This window comes from Cyprinus carpio, chromosome B8, assembly GCF_018340385.1.
Source record: "Cyprinus carpio isolate SPL01 chromosome B8, ASM1834038v1, whole genome shotgun sequence".
Taxonomy (NCBI): Eukaryota; Metazoa; Chordata; class Actinopteri; order Cypriniformes; family Cyprinidae; genus Cyprinus; species Cyprinus carpio.
This window is the reverse complement of record NC_056604.1, coordinates 15,483,250-15,506,199: the sequence shown is the minus strand read 5'-3', so window position 1 is coordinate 15,506,199 and position 22,950 is coordinate 15,483,250. Positions and strand designations below refer to the sequence as shown.

The window sequence follows — 22,950 nt, the reverse complement described above, 5'->3', positions numbered from 1 at the left end:
CACATGGTTCCAGAATGACGCACAACTGTAACAGCATACATAAGCTCACAAGCCCTTATGTAAGTGCTCTCATTAGTGCACATGTGTAACCGACACTGCAGTGCGAGCAGACACATGCTATCTGACAGTCTCTTAGCTTCGCTGAAGTACGCACTTTCTTCTGATTCTGCTATTAAGCTGTCGTCTTTGCAGCAAATGAGCTGGAAAAGATGGTGTGTCTGCTCAGCAGCTCATAACCCTGAGCCAGTCGAGACATTTGCTGGACAGCCAATGATAAAGGTGCTTTTTCAAGTGATCGCAATCCATCAAGATGGTTTAATTGCTGAAATGTGGCCTATTTATTCAGAAGTTTGCGGCTTGCTGAAGTGGAAAACATTTGTCCTGGCTTTCTGTCTGGGCTGGTATCCTAGTTACCGGTGGTCTGTCTTTGCGGGAAACTGAGTAAACATCATGATTTTCACTCGCGGGAAACCTTCACCCACACAAGCTGTAGCTTTATTTAAGTTTTCAAGCAGGAGGTGTGTGCATAAGCAACTGCATGTTCATTTATTATTCATAAGTACCTGAAATGGAGTGGGGGGAAAAATTCACAGAACCACTGAAAATTTTTTTATTTGATTTATTCAGTATATTTCATGCTGAAACAAGTGTATAAAAATCCATATTGCATTTCATTAATGATTAGAAAGTCTTTTGAGTAGGAATCGCTGGTCAGTACACGTCCAAAATATTCATGCCTTCAGAACCACATACACAGATTAGTATTCCACACCCCTGCCAAACATCTGCATGATAGATGAGCTGTATTTTGCGCAAGTACTTTGGCTCAAAAGTTTCAACTCATAGTTTCAACTTCATGCGCAAAAACTGCATAACTCACTGCTTGTATAATTATCAAAAAAGAGATTGTGGTGAAACATCCCACAAACAATTTGCTTTCTCTGCTTAATATCATGGGAGGTTGTTTCGTAGCAAAGAAAGAAAAAACAAGATGATTTTAAATTATATTCTGTTTTTGCATGAGAGCAGCTGGTTTTATACTTTATACTTTACCTCATCAAAAGTGTAGCCAAAGCACATTGGGTTTTTTCCCACTTGTTCCACATCAGATTTGTTCATGATAAAAAGTTTCCCAAACTGACATCTAACACAGTTGAAACTGCTCCCGAAGTTGTCATTTGGCCTTTTTACAGCTGCTTTTGAAACATTTTTTTTTTTTTTTTTTGAGAGCAAATTGTGTGTGCTCGAAGACCGTTGTGCTGTTTTTTTGCAGCACCAAACCAAATATTGACCAGGAACAATTTAGTGGTGATAATGTCCCTATCTGTTCTGTCCCCATCCTTTCCGCAGTGGCCCACAAATCATCTGTTCATCTCAGACCTAATCGCTACCATAGCAGGCTCTTTTATAGCACATGCCGGAATTTCAAGGGGGAGGGAGTAGCAATAACAGTTTTGGGAGTCAGAAAGGGGAAGAGAGAGAATTCTAGACACGGAGAAAATCCAGACTAAAGCTTTAGTGTCTATTAGTGATTTAGGTAGCTCTCTGTCATTCTCATATTCTGTTACTTTTTTTAATACATGGTACACAAAAGAAGCATTATGAAAAATTTTCATGTAGTTGTTTTGCATACAACAACAGTTTGATGTGCCATTTTGAGATTTTATTTGAGAGCAGCAGATATTTTTTATTAAATGATGACTGAGAATGGCTGAAATATATTCTTTCTTTAATTGGCTAATATTAAAATTCTGTACTGTTTAAATAAATTTAATCTGTATAAATTAAAAACAAAACACTAAAAACTAAAATCAGTCATTGTAAATTCTACAAGTGAATTTATACATTATTATAATAGAGAATTGATATTTATTTTAAGATTTGCTAAAGATTACAGTATTATTGAATGACTGTGTTTTAAAAAACCTTAAGTGAAACATAATCTAAATGTAAAAATGAGCATGCACAGTTAAAGATCCAATAATTCTGAATTTCTCTGTTGAATTTCTAATATCTAATATCAATAAATAAAGTGGTACCAATATATTGTGCATTCCTGGTTTTTGTCCTTTTCGGAAGTTGTTTTAGAAGCATTATGTATCGATATTTATCATTGTGAAGTGATTTTGAAGTAGCTTTGTTTTTAAAATCACATAATAATGTGATTTTCTCATTGCAGTAATTCAGCGCACCATCATAAGCAAGGTTTGTGTTTACGTTCCTGTGAACTCACACACTTAAGCCACTGGAAATCCCTTCCCCACATGATCAGTCCTGACCAGTGTCACCGTGGTGCAGTTTTGTTGCACTCAGCAGCTGTGGGATGGGGGAAATACATCTTGTTGTCACTAGATGCGGGCTAGACGAAGGAGAATAGGGAAAAATGGGTGTGTAAGGGATCCTCAGCAGAAACGTTTCTTCAGAGTAAATTAGATTTTTTAACGGCCCTCTCCATCCCCAAAGCCGCTATTAATTTAACCTGGATTTACTCTTGCAGTTACAATTTAGAAACACTGTCATAGAAAATCTTGATTCCTTTAGCGGATTCGGTGCCACGTGCAAGCTCTGCTGATTTATACTGCAGTTAGGAAAGGAGCGGAGAAATAGAGGACGAGAAATCAATTGCACCCTCCAAGGCTTATTTATGGCTGCGCAAAAGCAGAGGACGGAGAGGACTGCTGGTAAACTTGGCACCATTGGAGCTCAACTGCAGAGGACAGAGCTGACAATGAGCCAAAAGATAACATACTGTACATACAGTACATACAGTGGATGATAAGAATAATTTATGTATTTATCTGTCTATGTAAATAATAATATATACAAGCTGTTCGTTCATTTTATAGCCCTTTCAATTTTCTCTTCCTGGTTCAGATCCAAGCAGAGGACCTCATTTTACAGGCTGCCGCTCCAGAGAGCAAGAGACCTTCCGTTGCTGGTGGAGCGCTGGGATCTTCCAGAACCTCACCGAGCCTGGAGCTCTCAGGGTCTTCTACCAGACAAAAAAGTAAGAGACAAACACTGAAAGACACCAACTATCTTAAGGTTTTAAAAAGACAGGAGGATACATTTCATTTAATAAACCAAAGCCGTTCCTCCTGCCAAGATGCAGACCTTGCACTGTCAGATTTGTGTGCAAATAAAGAGAAGGCGAAAAAGAATGATTAAAGTTACACAGGACTCAGGAGTATGATAAGACTGTGATTAATTAATGAAATGTATTACATTCTTAAATAGGATTCAGGGTCTAGAAGACTACAAATCAGCCAATAATGTAATGTAATGTAATGTAATGTAATATAATTAGTGTTGGGCAACAATAATTTTTAATCGCGATAAATTGCATGATTGTTTGCGATAAATCGCATTATGCACAGCATTCAATATTGCATTCAAAAGTAGTGTATTGTGCACTTTTTTCATTTAAAAGTACTGATAAATGAACAAAAGTGCAATAACATTTGGTTTGCAAACACTTTAAACAAATAAGGTGCTTTTTTACAGCAGTATTCCTTTTACATAGTAGCAGTTAAAATATTTCTTGTAAATCTCAACTTATAATATTAATGTAATCAAATTAAATATACTGTACTGAGGTGTCTAATATTTGTATACATCTAATAATATTGTTTTCTTTATTGACTGGCATATAGTTTCCTCTCTGAGTGGCAGGAGTGTCCAGACTACACACGTACTGTGAAAAACGAGTGCTACTTCAACAAAACCTTCACACAGATCTGGACCTCGTACTGCATTCAGCTGCGCTCAGTGCGTGAGAACATAACCTATGACGAGGCCTGCTTTACAGTGGAGAACATAGGTGAGTTAATAGCTGTGAATCTGCTGAATGAAGGTTTACACAGTTACAGAATGATCTGTGTTGGAGATCTGACTTCAAATGTTTTGTGACTTTCCAGTGCATCCTGACCCACCAATTGGGCTGAACTGGACTCTATTAAATGTGAGTCGCTCGGGGTTGCACTTTGACGTCCTTGTGCGCTGGGCTCCCCCTCCGTCAGCAGATGTGCAGATGGGCTGGATGAGCCTGGTGTACCAGGTTCAGTACCGGGTCAGAAACAACTCCCACTGGGAAATGGTATGTCCTAAAAATGTTTCTAGGCAGCTATTAAAGTAACAGTATTGTGTGTGGGAGAGATTCATTTTGATTATAAGCCATACACATGACTTATAGTCACAGATATTTTTTCGCTTTGAACCTTTACCCAGCTACTGAAATTGCAACACTTTCAGTAGATAATAAAAGTAATGTAATGAAAACAGTAAAATTGTTATAAAATCTGTATAAAATGCTTTTAAATAGTCAGATGATGTGGCAAAGTGATATGCAACTATAATGTAGTCAACATACTTGGATCTATCTATCTATCTATCTATCTATCTATCTATCTATCTATCTATCTATCTATCTATCTATCTATCTATCTATCTATCTATCTATCTATCTATCTATCTATCTATCTATCTATCTGTTTGTCTGTCTGTCTAGACATCTATATCTATCTATCTATCTATCTATCTATCTATCTATCTATCTATCTATCTATCTATCTATCTATCTATCTATCATGAATCTATCTGTCTATCTATCTGTCTATCTATCTATCTGTCTATCTATCTATCTAGTGATATGATATCAAGTGATATGCAACTATAATGCAGTCAACATACTTGGATCTATATATCTATCTACCTATCTTTCTGTCATGAATCTATCTATCTATCTATCTATCTATCTATCTATCTATCTATCTATCTATCTATCTATCATGAATCTATCTGTCTGTCTGTCTGTCTATCTATCTATCTATAGTGATATGATATAAAGTGATATGCAACTATAATGCAGTCAACATACTTGGATCTATCTATCTATCTATCTATCTATCTATCTATCTATCTGTCATCTATCTATCTATCTATCTATCTGTCTGTCTGTCTGTCTGTCTGTCTGTTTGTCTGTCTATTTAGAGCAAATACTGTAGTGTACCGGTAAAAGGTTGTAAAAGCATGCATAAATATACAAATGCCGCTTAAATAATATATCATTCACATTAAAGGGATACTCCACCCCAAAATGTCTTCGAAACACAATTTGAGATATTCTGGATGAAAACCGGGAGGCCTGTCACTGTCCTATAGACTGCCAAGTAAATAACAGTGTCAAGGTTCATAAAAGGTATGAAAGTTGTCATCAGAATACTCCATCTGCCATCAGACGTGCAATATGGGTTAAATGAAGTGACAGGAACATTTTTTGTAAGCGAAGGTGATAGGAATATTTTCTTTATTCAACAATTCCTTTGTCAACGGTCTCCTCTGTGTCTCTCTATATCACCGTATGCTGCATATGCTCTTCTGTATTATCCGCGCCACAAGGATGACCTGTTTTCTTTCAAATCAAAGCTAAATACACGTAGAAACAGCGCATCCTTGTGGTGCGGATGATACAGAAGAGAAAAACCCAGATTGCAGTCTGATGGCAGATGGAGTATTCTGACGACGACTTTCATACCTTTTATGGACCTTGACAGTGTTATTTACTTGGCAGTCTATGGGACAGTCACAGGCCTCCTGGTTTTCATCCAAAATATCTTAAATTGTGTTCCGAAGACGAACTAAGCTTTTACTGGTTTGGAATGACATGGGGGTAAGTGATTAAAGTAAAAATATTCATTGTGGGGTGGAGTATCCCTTTAATATATTAAAACAAACCTTGGTTACACTTTATTTTAATGTGTCCTTATTACAATTATACATAAGTATTAAGTAATATTAATAAACTACATGTACTGTACTTACTATATGGTTAGGGTTAGGATGCAGGTTTGGTTTAGGGTTAGTTGCATATAATTTTACATAATTTATTGTTATTACTATAGTAAGTACAGTACATGTAACTTGTAACAAGGATATTATAAAATTAAGTGTTACCCTAACCTTTAACATTTTTATCAGCCAGTGAGGATTAAAATGAGCAGAGCTGTGGCATGAAATAATGTAAACCTAGAGAATCTATCTTTAAAAGTAAGTTTGTGGAGTTCATCGGACCATCACAAAACATTATGTAGCTGTTTTGATCTTCCTCTCTCGATGTACTCCCAGGCATTGCGGTGGAGGAAATTGTCTATACCACGCTATTTATTGTATTCTGAGAAATACAATTTTGTGTTGGAGACACATTATAAACCAGTATTCATCTACTCTTTCTAAAAGGGTCACCGCTGGTCCAGAGCAGTCATATGTGCTCTGTAATTCAGGCTTGGTTCTGGGAGATCTTTGCATCTGGCAGGATCTTCAGGGGCTCTCTCGGTTTACACTCCCCAACAGCCACGTTCCCCCAGCCTGCCCAGCGGTCCTGCCCAGCCTGAGCAGACACACGAAAAACCACACTGAGCCACATGTTAAATCACTGCCGTATGTTGGCAGGCCTGAATAGATCAGAGGGGAATGATTCACTGTTACAATTATTCCTGTAGGCCCTCTGCTGAGGTCACATACAAGTACATTCACTTTTAGGTGTCCTCAAGAGAGTTTTAGATATAAACTTTAAGGATTATTTTTAGTGAGGTTCTTGACAGTTATTCTCTTTGTGGTATAAAATAAAGCTAGATTAGTACAAAAATGTAAGGTTTTGAGGAAAACAAATAAATAATATTGTTGAGAAAAGCCCCTCAAAGGAAGATAATTAAAAGTCATTGTTATTAAATGTGCATTGAAAAAGTGGCTTTAAATATGTAATCCATTTTGAAATTTGCCAACTATATTAACATTAAATCTGTTTACCATTTCTCAACACATTAAATTGACAGCCCTGGAAAAAACGTACAGTTCTTTCCACATATCGATTTGTCTGTCTGAGTAAATGTTATGGCTCACAAATGCTACTTTATTGCTCAATCTCTTGTATTGTGCTTTTCTTATTCACTTTTTCATCCTTTCTTTTTGCAGCTGGACCTGGAGAGTGGCACACAGCAGTCCATCTACGGTTTACATACTGACAAAGAGTATGAAGTCCGGGTGCGCTGCAAGATGTCAGCCTTTGACAACTTTGGCGAATTCAGTGACAGCATCATTGTGCATGTGGCACAGATACCAAGCAAAGGTTAGTCAACGCCAGAAACTTGACTTGTTGTTTGCACAAAGTGAAAGCAGCTGTGCAGCTCAACCATCAGGATTCAGTTAAGCAAATTGCTCCAGGGTAAGAAAAGACCATTTCTCTTTGCACAGAATCAACGTTCCCGACGACGTTGGTGTTGATTTTTGGAGTGATTGGAGTGGTGATTCTTCTTGTCCTCCTCATCTTCTCTCAACAACAGAGGTGAGATTTTTTTTAAACCCCCATTAAAGTGTATCTCCCAAATATGGTCATTTGTCAAAGACAAAAAAATCGATTAAAAATTTGATTCTATACAATGAAAATGAAGCCCTCTTTTTAAAATGTAAGATTTATATTTAAGTTTTTTTTGTAATTAGTTTTCATGTTAAGCTATAAGCTGGGAATTGCTCTGTCTACACAACTCCTGAAACAACACACAATTACAAATGCATATAAGGGTTTTCATATACAATATTTTGTTAATTTGTTTTCACAGGTTGATGGTAATATTTTTACCACCTATTCCTGCACCTAAAATAAAAGGCATCGACCCAGAGCTGCTGAAGGTAATTCTGCATTAAACATGTACCTTATTTTGTTCATTTTTTAATACAAATTACATTTGTAACTGCAAGTAATTATAATAATGTGTAATACAGTATATATAGCCTGGAAAATTTATTGTCCAGTGTGTTTTTGCTGATAAATAAGACAGGATAAGATTTTTTTTTTTTGGAATGACAAAGACAATAAGCCTGGTTTGTTGCTCGTCATAAAATGCATAACAGCAATTGTCAGCAAAACAATGAGAGGTGAATACATGAATAAGAACATTACGCAGAGTCTTACATAAGAATTATTTCAGTGTCGCATTATAAAATTAGACTGAAAAGATTAAGCCTCTGTGCAAATCTTGCATGAGCTGCAAAATGGCATAAATCACTGCAGAAGTTGATTGTTTTGAAAAGGTCATAATTGTTGACATTATGTGGGTGTTATCCCATAATTATTAAAACCTCCAAAAAAGCTTGGGGACTTGTTTATTAAACAACCCTCGTACTCCATTTTTAGACTGTAGTGTAAGCATGAAACAATTAAACCCCAAGAGCAATCGAAAACAAACACACCTATGCCCACATAAAAATGTAATGTATGACATACAAATGTTTTTGAAAATGATTTAGTGTAGTTTTTTTCTATAACAGTTTTATTTATTTTTTATAGCACTTATGTCCTATCTAATAATACATTTTATTCTCTCTTTCACTGACAGAATGGAAAGCTTGACCAGCTCAATTCTTTGCTGAGCAGTCAGGATATGTACAAGCCGGACTTCTACCATGAGGATCCATGGGTGGAGTTCATCCAGCTGGACCTTGATGACCCCGCAGAGAAGAATGAGAGTTCTGATACACAACATCTGCTGGGCGTGTCCCGCTCAGGCTCTTCTCACGTCCTTAATTTCAAAAGCGATGACGATTCGGGTCGTGCTAGCTGCTACGACCCAGAAATCCCAAATCCTGAGGACTTGGCTTCCCTTCTGCCTGGCCATTCTGGACGGGGAGATAACCACCCTCTGGTTTCCAGAAGCAGCTCATCCATCCCTGACCTTGGCGTCCAACAGACATCAGAAGTTGAGGAGACGCCCATTCAAACACAACCCGCTGTGCCCAGCTGGGTCAACATGGACTTTTATGCCCAAGTAAGCGATTTCACACCAGCAGGAGGAGTGGTGCTTTCACCTGGACAACTGAACAGCTCTCCAGAGAAAAAGAAGGAAGAAGAGAATGAGAAGAAGATACAGTTCCAGCTGGTTTCCGATGGAGCCTACACCTCAGAGAACACAGCCAGGCAGCTTTCCGCCAGTGTGCCGCCCAGCCCTGGTCCTGAGCAGGGGTACCAAACATTTCCAACCCAAGCTGTCGAGGGGAACCTCTGGAACGGGGAGTACCTGGTGTCCACCAGTGATTCCCAGACGCCGTATCTTCTCCCCGAAGCTCCTCCAGCCCCCATACTGCCCCCAGTGTCAGACTATACTGTAGTGCAGGAAGTGGACGCAGCACAGCCTCCTCCTGAATCCTCCTTCCTCACAGCCCGCGATATGCCCTCACAGCCCAAACAAACACCTCCCAGCAATGCCTACCATGCCCATGGGGTACCTCACCCCAGACCTTCTGGGAAACCTGACCCCATGAAGGGACTGAAAAGCGCAAAGTTCATTGTCTTGTTGTACCTTCTCACTGCTGGAAACCAAAGTTGCATGAATGGCGCGACGCGTGACGGAAATTCTGCACATGAATTTTCTCTGCTGTACGCTACAAAATGGAAGGAGCTGAAAACGTTTCTTTTCTGTCAGCTGTTGCAGTAGTGCTACGCTAGCTCGCCGAGAGAGTTTAAATGTGTTATCAATTTACAATCAGAAACATCAGCTGGTTACACGCAAAAAAAAAAAAAAAAGACTACAGAAATATGCTCGCTTGCTGTGTCTGAGAACCATTTTGAAAATGTGTTTATCTTATTACAAAGATACAGATCTAGAGCTACAGTGGCATTGGGATGAAATAGATTCAATAAGATAAATCCAAACATATCTTTATACTAAATTGTTTACACACAAGTGAAAGATGTATCACTTTACTGTGATTTCCTCAACCTGGATTTGCTTGCATATGGAAAAATGGAAAAATATTCCATTGCATCATATTAAGGTTCCCAAAATATTTTAGTTTTGTGGACAAGTCGATATTTTTTGATCTTGTTAAGGGAACCTGCTTCCTCAGATTTATGGGAGCCACTTGAGCGCTGCATCCTTTCTGCACATTTTATCCTCTGCCATAGCCAGATGGATAAACTCAGCAAATGAACTTTTTCAATATGCTAAAACACTAAAAGAAAATGGGGTTGTGGTGCAGGTGTTTATTTTAGCATCACTATATATGACTGTAATATTTGAGATCATTACTAGAAAATTTTGAGACAAGTTTTTGTGATATTAGCCCACTGAACAAGGTGTTACCTTTGCTTGTTCAAAAAGTGATAAGTGAACTTGTCTTTATTTGTATTAATGTATCCAGGGGAATTGTAGGGTCTTTGCTGTGCAATGCAAACTGTATGGCAAGTTTTCTTATGTGTTACCTTTGTGCATGTAGCAGTTTTATATTGAAGAAGACACTATAAATGTGTACGTGCATTTACAATGGGAGTTACATTACAGGATAGCTGGGAAAGATGTGCCAATTTTTGGACTTGTTTTATTAGACAAAGACTTGCCATTAAATAAGGCTATAATTCTTGTCAGGACAGTTAATTCAGTGATGTCCTCTAGAAACAGCAAACTCTTGTGCACCACAGCCTCTAAAGCTGCTTTTAACTAAAGCTATTTTATGAAATCATGCATTATAATAGAAGGAATAATAACTGGAGAATTAAAAACTATTATTTTTTTTATTATTTACAACCATAGACTTTTAAGAGTTCTCAAGCCACATATTAGAAACCCAGTCGGTGAATTTCTCACAGATTTAATTCGATGCTGTTGATAAGTTTGTACAGAAAAAAGTATTGCTTGTTAAGTTGTATAGATGAGCTTATTTTGAGCGCTTTGTGACTCTTACATGTTCTCTGTTTTTAGAGAAACACAGTAGAGGTATATGATGGTGAAGAAGGAGCCTTTGGATTACAAACTCAATTGGTCCTGGGTTTGCCTATGATGCTTGAATACTGGGTCCTGACTTGTTTTAGGTGTCTGTTGTAGTTGCAGTGCCTTCCAAAAGCATTTGATTTTTGACTTTGAATTTTATTTATTTGTGCCCCCAAAGTGTTTGATTTTTATTCTAATTTTTAGGTTATTTGTGCCCCAAACTTTTACAAGTATATTAAAGGTACACCGCCAGTTAGGCAAACCATTTGACACAATGAATTGCACTTAATGATTAATTTTGCATATTCCAACAGAAGCTAAAGGAATTGTTCAATAGTTCAATTCAATAATTAATCAGATTCTTCAGGCAGATCTTAGCCTCATCATTTACAAAAAACAATAGACCATGACTTTAAAGACCCATAAAAGTCATCAATATGACTTGTGCTCTATATTCTAAATCTCCTGGTGTAATTTTGAAAGCTTTGTGTGATGAACAAACCAAAATTGAAGCTGTTATTCATTGATAATGTTCAGCTCCATTTAGACTGGGTCATTAACACTCTTAAAAATAAAGGCTCCAAAAGGGTGTTTTTGCAGTGATGCCATAGAAGAATCATATTTGGTTCCCCAAAGAACCTTTCAGTGAACCGTTCCTAAAAGAACCATTTTGAAGAATTTCTAAAAAAATATATATATATACTTTTTCCAACTATAAAGAAACTTTTCTGCATTTGAAAGGTTCCATTGATGCTTATAAAGAACCTTTATTTTTAAGAGTGAAGTCCGTCAGTTCTGGAACAATTCAGGAATGACCTGTAAAGTCCAATTTGTAAACCTAATCCAATCCTAATCCAAATAATTTGTTCACTTATCCAGTCACCGGCTCACTGATTCAGTCTCAGCAAAAAAAATTGTTTTAAACAGATTAAAATAACACTATACAGGTAAAGAACAACATGTGAGTAAGTAAATAATGACAGAACATTATGTTTTGGATAAGCTGATCTTCGTAAATGACTTCCCATACTGTGCTATTTACAGACATCACAGAACAAGGCTGATCTTTCCCTGTTGATGTTCTGCCAGATCTGTACAGATGCCATGAGCAGAACCTGCTTGTCTAGGGCAGACCTTGTGGTCAGTTTTTTCCTTAGCATGCAAAAGGTCTAAAATGTACAGTTATTTTTAACCTGCACGTAGGTTTACATTTCCTTAAATTCTTGATAGTCCACAAGTAAATTCTGGAGTTAATCTCAGATCCACTGTTTTGTTTACTGAGAAAAATCGATTTAAATACAAAACTTCTTTAAATTGCTTTTGGAGGACAGTGTATGTGTTTTCATAATAACAGCTCAGGCTTTTCAAGTGTATCGTTTGATTTTATCATTTAGTGCAATTTGTGTGTTCTGTTGTACCGCAGTAGAATGAAGTGCCATAATTATGATGCTAAGCCTTTGTTATTGTGCGAACACACAGATACACCTAAGACATATGTGACCAAAAACTGTTGAACAATGAGCCGGAGGAGAGGACTTGTAGTGTAGATATTGCAGTAGAGATGAAACAAAAAAGAAAAGACAAAAACGGTACAGAAGAAAGTATTTAGCTTTTTCTTATATTGAGTTTGAGAAAAAGAAAAGAAAAAAAAACAGTTAAAATATTTACTTTTATATTATGACATGCAGAAATATAAACTATTTAATAATAAAAAAATATATATATATATGATATATTTCTGATATATAAAACAGATTTTTAATGGCCTATACTCTATGTGCCTCCACACACACACAACAGGACATAAGCTAAATCAGTAAGAATAATGCTTAGATAACAATTAACGATTTCACCTGGGAAGTCCTGCACATGTTTATTATGTGTATATATGATTAATAGTAGGCCTTTACATGATGTAGTCAATCTTAACACTGTGCTTAGCAATGTGCCATTCTTTTATATGTAAACATATTGCCTTATTGAGAAATATCAAGTATTATACAACTCTTCTGCTGCTGCCATTGCTGTGAAACCAGCATGTTCATGTTTTAATGGAAATGTCTTAAGCTCTCATGACATGTGGTGTACAATATGCATTTAAGCTTCTGCTGAATGTTGCGTTCCTGCAGTGCTGCTCCTATCTCTTTCCTTCTCATGTAGCATTTTCTTATGAATCTCTGTCTTTTGCGAAATTCTTAAAATGCATAGGCAGTTCAATGCTTGTCTGTACATGCAAGTTGACAAATGCACATGATATATAGACATGCTAGTACATTTAATCTTCTGTACGGTTAGTCCTGTATGTGACTAGATATTTTTTGGAGCAGTTTTGTGCCAATTTTTGATCAAATGATGTATTTGCCTTATGGATGCACACCGCTGAGCATTACTAGAGACATTATAAAGAACTTGATTCAGGTTTGTTATTGAAATATTTGTACAGTTTGCTATTTGGAATTGGTTGAATTCTTCATACCTCAAATGATCTTCATTTTCAGCATTTGCTTTGTTCTGTTTTCTTCAGTTTAATAACGATAGCTTCAATCTATTAGATTATCTGTGGCCGTATGCTGTTGGTTGTTTCATGTTTTATGTATAGACATAGACTGGACTGTTAAGTTAATCTTGTTGCAAATAATACTAGTATACTGTTCTGGCTGAATGTGTGTACTGTGCGCTTGGGTATTACTGTGAAAATATATGTTTCGGCTTTTCAGGCATCATTTCCCTCAAGGTGAGGACGGACTGGTAAAAAATAAACAGAAATAGCCCTGAACACAAGATTGATTGGGAACAACAACCTGAAAAAAGCCTCCAGCATGTTAACAACATTCATTTTTAAGCAAGCAATAGAAGTGAAAGAAGAAAAAGTGTTAGACTTGCATTATGGGCACCCAAGAGTCTACATTTATAAAGCAATATACCATAAAAATGAGTTCTACTAAACTTGTAGTCCATAATATTGTTACAGATGACGAAAAATGTAGTGCCGTTTTAGTGCCTTTCTACCTTTCCTAGCAGGAAGTATATTTATGAAAATAGAAATTATTAAAATTTTATTGTATTTATTATTAAATAAAATAATAGTTATTAACTTATTTTATTAATTATAATAAAATTATATTGATCAAAAATGACAAAGACATTTTTAGTATTACAAAAAATACTATTTCAAATAAATGCTGTTCTTTTGAACTTTCGGTTCATCAAAGAATCCTGAAAATATTATGCAGCTGTTTGCAACACTGATAAAAAAAAATATGAAATGTTTCTTGAGCACCAAATCAGTATATTAGAATGATTTCTGAAAGATCATGTGGCACTGAAGACGAGTGCTTTTCAGTCACAGGAATAAATTACTTTTTAAATATTTTTTTATTATATTATTTGAAAATATATTCAAATATACAAACAGTTTAATTTTTTAATAATATTTCGCAATAATACTATTTTTAATGTATTTGAAATAAAAAAAGAAGCGTTGGTGAGCAAAAGAAAAATCTTACTGACCCCAAACTTCTGAGCACTAGTGCACAAATAAAAAATCTTCAAAAAATTGCATGTGTGTATGTGTGTGTGTGTGTGTTTATATATATATATATATATATATATATATATATATTTCTGTTTCTCAAAGCATTTCTAATTCCATATATATACATATATAAATATATATATGATAGATATGCTTTACTGTTTCTGTGGTGTGCCACGAAGTTAATGGACATCATATGAATAAATGAATCATCTCACTTACGCATCAATATCCAGTCCATAACACCTCAGGAAGTTGTCTTCATTCTCATTTCACAGTGTTGTAATGGAAAACAGGAACAAACTGTAACCTACTGCACAAGGGGTCCATTAGTACGATGTTGGTGTGATGTGTATGACAGACTAACTTAACTACATCATTGAGAGCCATGCTGTGGAGAAGGCCTGATGCATTATGAAGGCCAGGTCAACACCACGAAAGCCTTAATGTACCGGGAGCGAGGGGAAGAGCAGGCATCCAGCAAGTACCAGATAGAAGCTCTCCGGTCTCTGATAAGTGGATACAGAAGCAGCAGGACCCTGGCTAGGGAAAGCAGATCAGGCAATTTGGCGAGCGGTGCGTACTTAGCAACACCGCGTGAGGCTGATTGGATCTGTGTAGCCCACTCTCACAGTCCGCCTCTCAGGACATTGTAAGTAATTGGCCATGAGTCTCTGCTCTCCTGCACTGGATCTTCAGGCCAATTAAGCCTATCAAAGCCACCCACCCTGACCATTTATTGCCTCGACTTGCTTGTTGACCTTTTGCATTGCATGCTTTGAACGGGAGGTTTGACATGTGTTTAAAAGAGCTGACGTTTATATGGCATCTCAAGGGCTGTTGAAACCAGGGAACGTCATTCTTGATCTTATGTTAAATGTTTCAGGGTCAAATTATTGCTTGTCCACAACCCACAGTGCCCTTGCTGATATGAAAACAATGAAATAGACAGGTCTGGTTACTATCCTGGAAGTCATGAGGTCTGAAAGAAACTGAGGCCATCTACTTCATGAAAATTTTGACTATACTCTCTCAGAAAAAAAGTACAAAGCTGTCCCTAGGGCAGTACAAACGTTAAAAGGTACATATTTACACCTCAGTGGTACACATTAGCACCCTAAAGGGATAGTTTACCTAAAAATGAAAAATCTGTCGTTCCAAATCCGTAAAGACCTTTGTTCCTCTTCAGAACAAATATTAGGTTATTTTTGATGAAATCTGAGAGCTTTCTGACCCTGCATAGACAGCAATGTAACTAACATGTTCAAGGCCCAGAAAGGGAGTAAGGACATAGTTAAAATAGTCCATGTCACATCAGTGCTTCAACCTTAATTTAATGAAGCTACAAGAATACTTTTTTTGATACCCCCACCCCACAAACATAACGACTTTAATCAACTAATTTTTCTCTTCCCTGTCAGTCTTTGACACGCGTTCACGAGAATACCACACGTGTGAACAAAGGTCTTATGGGTTTGGAACGACATGAGGGGGAGTAATTAATGACAGAATTTTCATTTTTGGGTGAACTATCCTTTTATTAGTAGTTTAAAAGTACATATTAGTACCAGCCCTACCCCAAAATGGTTTTTCAAAAAAAAAAAAAAAAAAAAGAAACTGTGGATATTATAGTTAAACTACAAAATTAACTATGATTTTGCTGCACTAACCATAGTTTAATAATGGTATTTGTAGTAAATCTGTGGTTATAAAAAATAAAAATAAAAACACTAGGCCTACACTGTTAATAAAATAAAACCATGGTTAATTTGTGTAAGGGTAAAGTGTGCATATTTGTATCTAAACTATAGCTACTGTACATATTAGTACCCTTTAAAATGGTACCGCGCCAGTGAGTTTCGTACTTTTTTTTCTGAGATTGTGGCACTAAAATAAAGCTAGAGCTACAATTTCTTTGCTAAGCGTCGATGAAAATCTCACTGATGAATATAACAGAATGAAACAGAAGGCATTTGGATGTTCTGCTTGCTTAAAATTTATTTGGGTTCCTGCATAGAAATCCTTAGTCTGCAACTTAGAGGCTCATATGCTGTCTTGCTATTAATACTCATGACTCAAGTCATTTTATGAAAAATTTAATTCATTTGGCAATTAGGTGTTGCATGGCAGCGGTTAAAAGGGGTAATTTCTCCTTCACTTTCTCTCTAACGTTACCTGTGTTTTCTGCCAGGAGACTGTGTGTTTAAGTTCCACGCGTATGGCTAGAGACATCTGTGTGTCTAACCGGATCTAAAAGGAAACACTGCAGACAGCTCATGAGTCCAGGTTTGTGAGAAAAATGTTGGGGAGGCTCTCAAAGGGAAAGTAACATAGGCGAAAAATGAATCAGTGCGCGCGCGCCATCTGTTGGTGAACTTCGGAATGACATAAAACAGTAAACAGAACAGGATTTTGTTTGTTTGTTTGATTTTGTATATTTTCCCTTTAAAAAATGTGTACATTTGCAAATGATTTAAACGATTACATGTATGCTTAAAATAGTAAACATATATAAATATATCAAAATAAAATATAAAAGATATAATTAGTTGAAAATAAAATATTTAGGCTATTTTAAGGTGCCAGTTGCAATGTAATTGCTAAAGTACTAAGTACAAAGTGTACTTATAGGGTTAGGGTTAACTATTATTACTACAAGTACATGTAACATATAATAAAGACACTGTGAAATAAAATGTTACCAATATGTATTTACCTTCAAGAAATAAAAAATGTGTGTTAGCCTATATATTGTAAATTAATTCATAAAACCATGTATTTATATAATCCATCAATTAAATAAAATAAAAAATCATTAATTATATTAAATATATTTAAAATATTATATTAATAAATTTAACATCAAAATAAAATATTTTAGAAAATTATTTTTCTTTGTAAAATAAAGAATAGTGATTTAAATGATATAAAACAAATAATCGTACGTTATCAGCTAATTTATAATAACATGTATTTAAAAGTAATAAATTAAAATTTATAAATTGAATTAAAATGAATTAATTAATTTATCAATTATCAGTCAAAACGTACCATTTCAATTTACTGGTAGGATAATTTGTGTCTGTTTTATACCTATTTTATAGTCAAAAAATCAAAGTACAGTTCACTTAAGGTTTTTTATTTTTTTTATTTGAGTTGATCTGAGTAACATGTATTTTTCTGTCTTACATTTCTCATGCGTTTTACATTCATATGTAACTGGCACCACAGCATACATTTTTTCATACAGTTTCTCAGGTCTTCCAGGTGATACTAGATTTTCCAGAAAACCTTCATTAAGTATGTACAATGTTTCAAACAATCTTTCCCAAGATAACAACAACTTAACCTTTTTCCAATTACCCCCTTGGATACAAATTCCACTCTAATAAATGTGCAGTAAAAAATCACAATTTGTGTGCATTTCCCTATGATCCATTAACATTTTTGTAATGCCAAATATGAAATGCATTTTACAATCCCCTTACAAAATCTGCTCTAGTAACTAGAAGAATACAGATATATTTTCTAGATAATTCAACAGTGTTTGGTCTTTAAGAAGAAACTTTTAAAATCAGAATCTCTCTGCCTACTTTACCACCTCCATCTACACACGGCAAAACTAAAACAATTTACTGAATACCAGAGCAAAAAAAAAAAGATTTTAATACCCCAGATTTTCATATAGGATAGCTTTGATTGGGTATAGCAAGGGTTACAGGACGTTACGTGACCTTTGCCCTCTGCTCTGTGTGGCCTAACATCAAACAGGCACCACTAGTGCATAGTTTCCGCACCTGCCTTCATAAAGGCCACATAAAGCATCTAGAGGTGAAAAGACACTAACATGATGAACCTAACACACTCTCAGAAGCAAACAGACACTGGACCCATTAAAGTTTGTTTGATGTAACCAAAAAAATATCCAAATCTAGAGCACATTTTGTCATTTAGATGTTCCTGAATGATTTATCTTCCTTCTAACAATAACCAATTTGCTAATTGTTCCGAATGGGATGCTAAAGTCCAGTGCTGCCAAACGCTGAGGTGTGAAATACTAGTTGGTAAGATTAACCGAGAGCATTGACCAGCAATACGGGGTTCACTGATGTTTACGTGAAGCTATAAATGATCAGACAAGATTGTTACAAAGCCAATGGCCCTGTTTACTTCTCCTGTCATACTCAACTCGCGTCCCCTGCTGGTCAGGCTCAGGGTTTTTGCGACAGCTCTCATTCAGCTTGTGGGGCGGGACGTCACTGTCAGGTCTCCCTGATGTGGTTGTCCTCCTTCAGGCCCTGTCAGTGTCAGGAGGCTGGAAGAGCCCCCTCACAGTGTCAGAGGCCTGCCACACGCCCGTTGCTGTCGCCAAAGAGCTGTCGTCAGTGTCAGCATCAGCTGGTGGCTGGAGCGTCTGCCCCCTGCTGTCAGCTGTACTGAACTTTTCACCTAGTGTGCTTAGCTCAAGGCCGTTTCATGATTGGTGGCTCAACGGCTGCCTGACCAAAGTCAACCTGGGTCAGGATCTGCTGACCCATATCAACCTGTTGTTGGCCGTGGTGGTGATGGTGGTGATGGTGAGGATGATGCCTGTGCCTCTCCACGCCGTCGGGTTGATGCCCTTCGTGACCATGTCCATGATGACCGTGATGTTCGTGCTGATGATGCTGTTCTCCCTCTGTTGGTGTATTCTCATCTGTGGATTTCTTGCACTGTTCAAGTTGCAGTGAACTCTGTAATGACCAGAGGAAAGGGCAAATTGAAAATACTTTGTGTACTCATAAAAAGCTTCCAAAAGGTTTTATTTTAAAAAAAATGCCATAGAAGAACCTGTGCCATAGAAGAACCAAAGAATAACCTTTCAGTGAACAGTTCTTAGAAGGGTCAATTTGTTGAAATTGAGATTTATACATCATCCGAAAGCTGAATAAATAAGCTTTCCATTCAAATTCAAATTAAAGTTGTCCAAATGAAGTTCTTAGCAATCCATATTATTAATCAAAAGTTAAGTTTTCATATATTTACTGTAGGAAATTTTCTAAATATCTTAATTTCCTAATAATTTCTGGCATTAAAGAAAAATTGATAATTTTGACCTATACAATTTATTGTTGGCTATTGCTACAAATATACCCGTACTACTTATCAATGGTTTTGTGGTCCATTTTGTGGCTTGTTTTTTCTTAGTGGAAGAACATTTTATTAATCTGAAGAACTTTTTTCCAGTATAAAGAACTTTTTATGCAATGGAAAGTTTCCAAGCATTTGAAAGGTTCTTCATGGAGCCATAGAATAGAATGCATAAAAAGAAAGAACCTTTTTTACACATGCTTTTATTCTTATGTATAGAATGCATAACATATATTATAAAAACCAAAGCCTAAGAAAAACATTTATATTAGTTTAAACATTAAAAGTAAATTTTGAAGGTTTTTTTGTTGTTGTTTTAGGCTATATGCCCATTAAATAAAAACAGTAGAGGACTCTTACCTAAAATGTGCATTCATGTATAAAACATATACCAAGAAATAACAAATAAATGAACAATATGAATATGAATATCTATAATAAAGAACAACATAATTAAAAGTGTTTATACATATTCTGAATTTGTTTTTCTAAATGAAACTTTTTTAAGAGATTATGTAGGCTATTTATTTGATAGGGCGCCACCTAGAAGGAAACTGCGCATTTTGTGCACAGATTATATGGACTTCGTTTAGTACCTTTATGTGCTTTTTGGATCTTGACAGTTTTATCTCATATCATTCTCAGCACCACATTGTTTAGAAGGCTAACATGAGGGTGAGTAAATAAAAATAATGGAGAGAAAAAAGGTTTTTATTCTGGTCATATTTATAACTGGTGTTGAGCTTACAGAAAGCATACTATATTCTATGTATATTACATACTATATTTATAATAACTGCTGTTTTACCTCAATGCTGCATTCTCCACAAACACCATCACAATAAGTACGTCTTATGGCCTCCTCCACATGTGGGTGGCTCAGGATGGTGTAGGGAAGAGACAGATGGTAAGTGAGTCGGCCACACCTGGTAGAAAAAGGTGTTTAGTGGAATATTATTATTAAAGTAATATAGTGATCGTGTTCATTTGGTGAATTGAACTAGGTGAGTGGTGAGCCGAACCTGTCATAGACCAAGATGTCATCCTTCTCAACATTTACTGCCTGCCAGACATCTGGCTGACTGAGGTCTTGGGCGTAGAGGGTGATATTCATCAGTCTTTCTTTGAGCAAGTGGTGCAGCTGCTGGGATCTTTCGTCTCGGTTGTTTACCACCATGTAGTTTATATTCACGTAACCTTGGTTCTCAAACTTCAGGAGCAAGTCATTGAGCCTTGAAGAATATTCAACAAGTTGGATTAGATAAATACGCCTTGTACAAAGAGAACACTGTTAAGAATGTGACCAGATAAGGGTTTGAAAAACAAGGTCTCATTAATGTTTTGCTATTTTTCTTTGGTATGTTTGAAATTATTAGTATAAAGTAAAAAGTCTGCACTCACTTCGATGCTTGCTCTAAGCAGAACAATCAGCTGGCCTGGAGGTAAGCCACCACCGTCACATGTCCAAGAGCGTTCTTCATGGGCTCCTCCTCTCCGATCTTCCACACGGGAGGAAGTTTGCAGCGGGCTCCGTCTGTTTCGCTCTCTGCACTGCAGCCCACCAGCAGGCAGAGAGCCAGGGTAAGGCTGAGTGCCTTCCACATGACTCCAAACAACAGACCCACTAACCTAAACACAAAGACCAAGAGCTTGTCTCATATCCATAAAAAAACAGAAGACATTTGAACTGTAAAATGCTGATACAATTCCAACCTGACAAACATTTTTAATATGCATTTTTGTGTATTTTACTATTTTATTTATTGTTACATTAAATGTCACAGCTATATAAAATATATAGTGATATATATATATATATATATATATATATATATATATATATATATATATATATATATATATATATATATTATATATATATATATATTATTTATTTATTTAATTAATTCTTTTCAAATGTCACAGCTCTATAAAATATACTGATATATAATATACTAATAAAATACTGATATTTAATTCAATGAATTTAATTTTTATAACATGTTTCACAATATATATTGTTCTAAAGAAGCTTTATAGGAAACAAGAAAAAATGGCGTACAGCAAGAGGGAAACTCTGCAGGGGAATAGTCTCTTTTGACTCAGCACATATCAAAATTACTGTCCATTTAGCAGTTATATAACCATATTGTTCTTGTATTGGCCATATAATAATCAAGTACCTGTAATTACAGTAATTAACCCTGATTTAGTGATCAAAGTAAATGAAAGCAAGTTTAGGACAAGGTCCATAGTCCATCCAGATGCTATTGAAGGACATTGTAAAGTGTCAGAGCCAAATTAATGTGCAAACTAGTTTTAAATAATGCATTAATACCTAGGCTACATTAAACTTAAAGTATATTTGAACAATTGAAAAAAAAAATTATAAGTAATGCAAAGAAGATTTTTTACAGAACAGCTAAAAAAAAAGAAATGTAAAAAATATTATATCTCATAACTGATGAGTGACTTACTTGTTTTACTTGAGAGACTTCAGCAGAGATACTTTCGTAGCTGGTTCTAGACGAAAACAACCCGCTCCCTCACGGCTCCTCCTATTTATACTCGTCTTGTTTTTCCTGACTGAAAGCAGGGCAAAGGTCCCTCTGTCCCTGTTTCAAAAACTTTAATAGCTCACGTATTCACCCCAGGAGTTACACGCATCAGCAGTAAATATCTGTAACCTCCATAATGTGTTTTGAGAGGACAAGCCAAAGCTTAAAAAGGTGAAAAAAAGAATGTCTAAGTGGATTAGTATTGGTATGTGTCACTGCCAAAGTCTGTTTTTTATTTTCTTTTTCATTTTTTCCTTTCTAACTTTTTCATTTCTTCACACGTCTCTTTCAAAAAAAGAAAAAGAAAAACTGGTAGCAAAGTTACACTTGTTTTTGCCACAAAAAAAAAAAAAAGTCCAGATAGTAAACAGTTAACGAACACTGCATTCCATACTTCTGTTTCCATAAGGGCTGAAAAGTGGGGGGCTGGGTGCAACACTGAAAAGAAATTACAACTGATTATGTATCAGATCATTGTGTGCAACATTAAAGCATTCATTCGTACAGAATCAATGATCATTTTATTTGCATGGTTCTCTTAACATCCTGCAATTTTTGTTTGTGCAGCAGTGCACAGCTGGGTTAGTGTCAGCACTTTTCCTGCTGAGATGAAACTTTGAAACTTCCTCTCTTTTTGCTGAACTTTGATAAACCATGTTTTTAAAATTCTGTAAGACTGGAAAAACAATGATAAGAGTGCATTTGCAAGACAAGACAAGTGTTTAAAACTTACATAAACATCCAAAACCCTTTTATAAACATTGAAAGAGAGTCTCAATACTGTCTTATGTTTTATAATTTATCAATTAGTTCATGTTCATTATCAGATCTCATGATCTGGAGGACAGTTTGACCTCCTAGTGATGCACTTCAGATGCAGTTAACACATATTTTACTGATTACTGCTAGTTAATAGTTAACTTAAAGAAGGTGTTATGAAATCATTTATTAGATAAACTGGTTCTCCTAA

At 35.9% G+C, this 22,950-nt stretch overlaps 1 protein-coding gene and 1 pseudogene across 2 annotated transcripts in view; one reads left to right on the top strand and one right to left on the bottom strand.

The window, feature by feature from the left end:
- Window positions 1-13,531, top strand: part of ghra (growth hormone receptor a) — a 34,043-nt gene extending 20,512 nt beyond the window's left edge. The window contains exons 3-9 of the mRNA XM_042729945.1: window positions 2,875-3,007; window positions 3,654-3,820; window positions 3,918-4,096; window positions 6,970-7,123; window positions 7,249-7,339; window positions 7,614-7,683; window positions 8,391-13,531. Of these exons, the coding sequence (XP_042585879.1) occupies window positions 2,875-3,007; window positions 3,654-3,820; window positions 3,918-4,096; window positions 6,970-7,123; window positions 7,249-7,339; window positions 7,614-7,683; window positions 8,391-9,485 (1,889 nt within the window). The 3' untranslated portion in view covers window positions 9,486-13,531. The remainder of the gene's footprint in view (window positions 1-2,874; window positions 3,008-3,653; window positions 3,821-3,917; window positions 4,097-6,969; window positions 7,124-7,248; window positions 7,340-7,613; window positions 7,684-8,390) is intronic.
- A 3,889-nt stretch (window positions 13,532-17,420) lies between these two features.
- Window positions 17,421-22,050, bottom strand: LOC109095244 (annotated as a pseudogene). The gene is made up of 5 exons (XR_002018720.2): window positions 21,900-22,050; window positions 20,824-21,051; window positions 20,445-20,654; window positions 20,231-20,348; window positions 17,421-19,025 (listed from the first exon to the last, which is right to left on the bottom strand). The product of XR_002018720.2 is annotated as a selenoprotein Pa-like (transcript).
- Window positions 22,051-22,950: the final 900 nt, after the last annotated feature.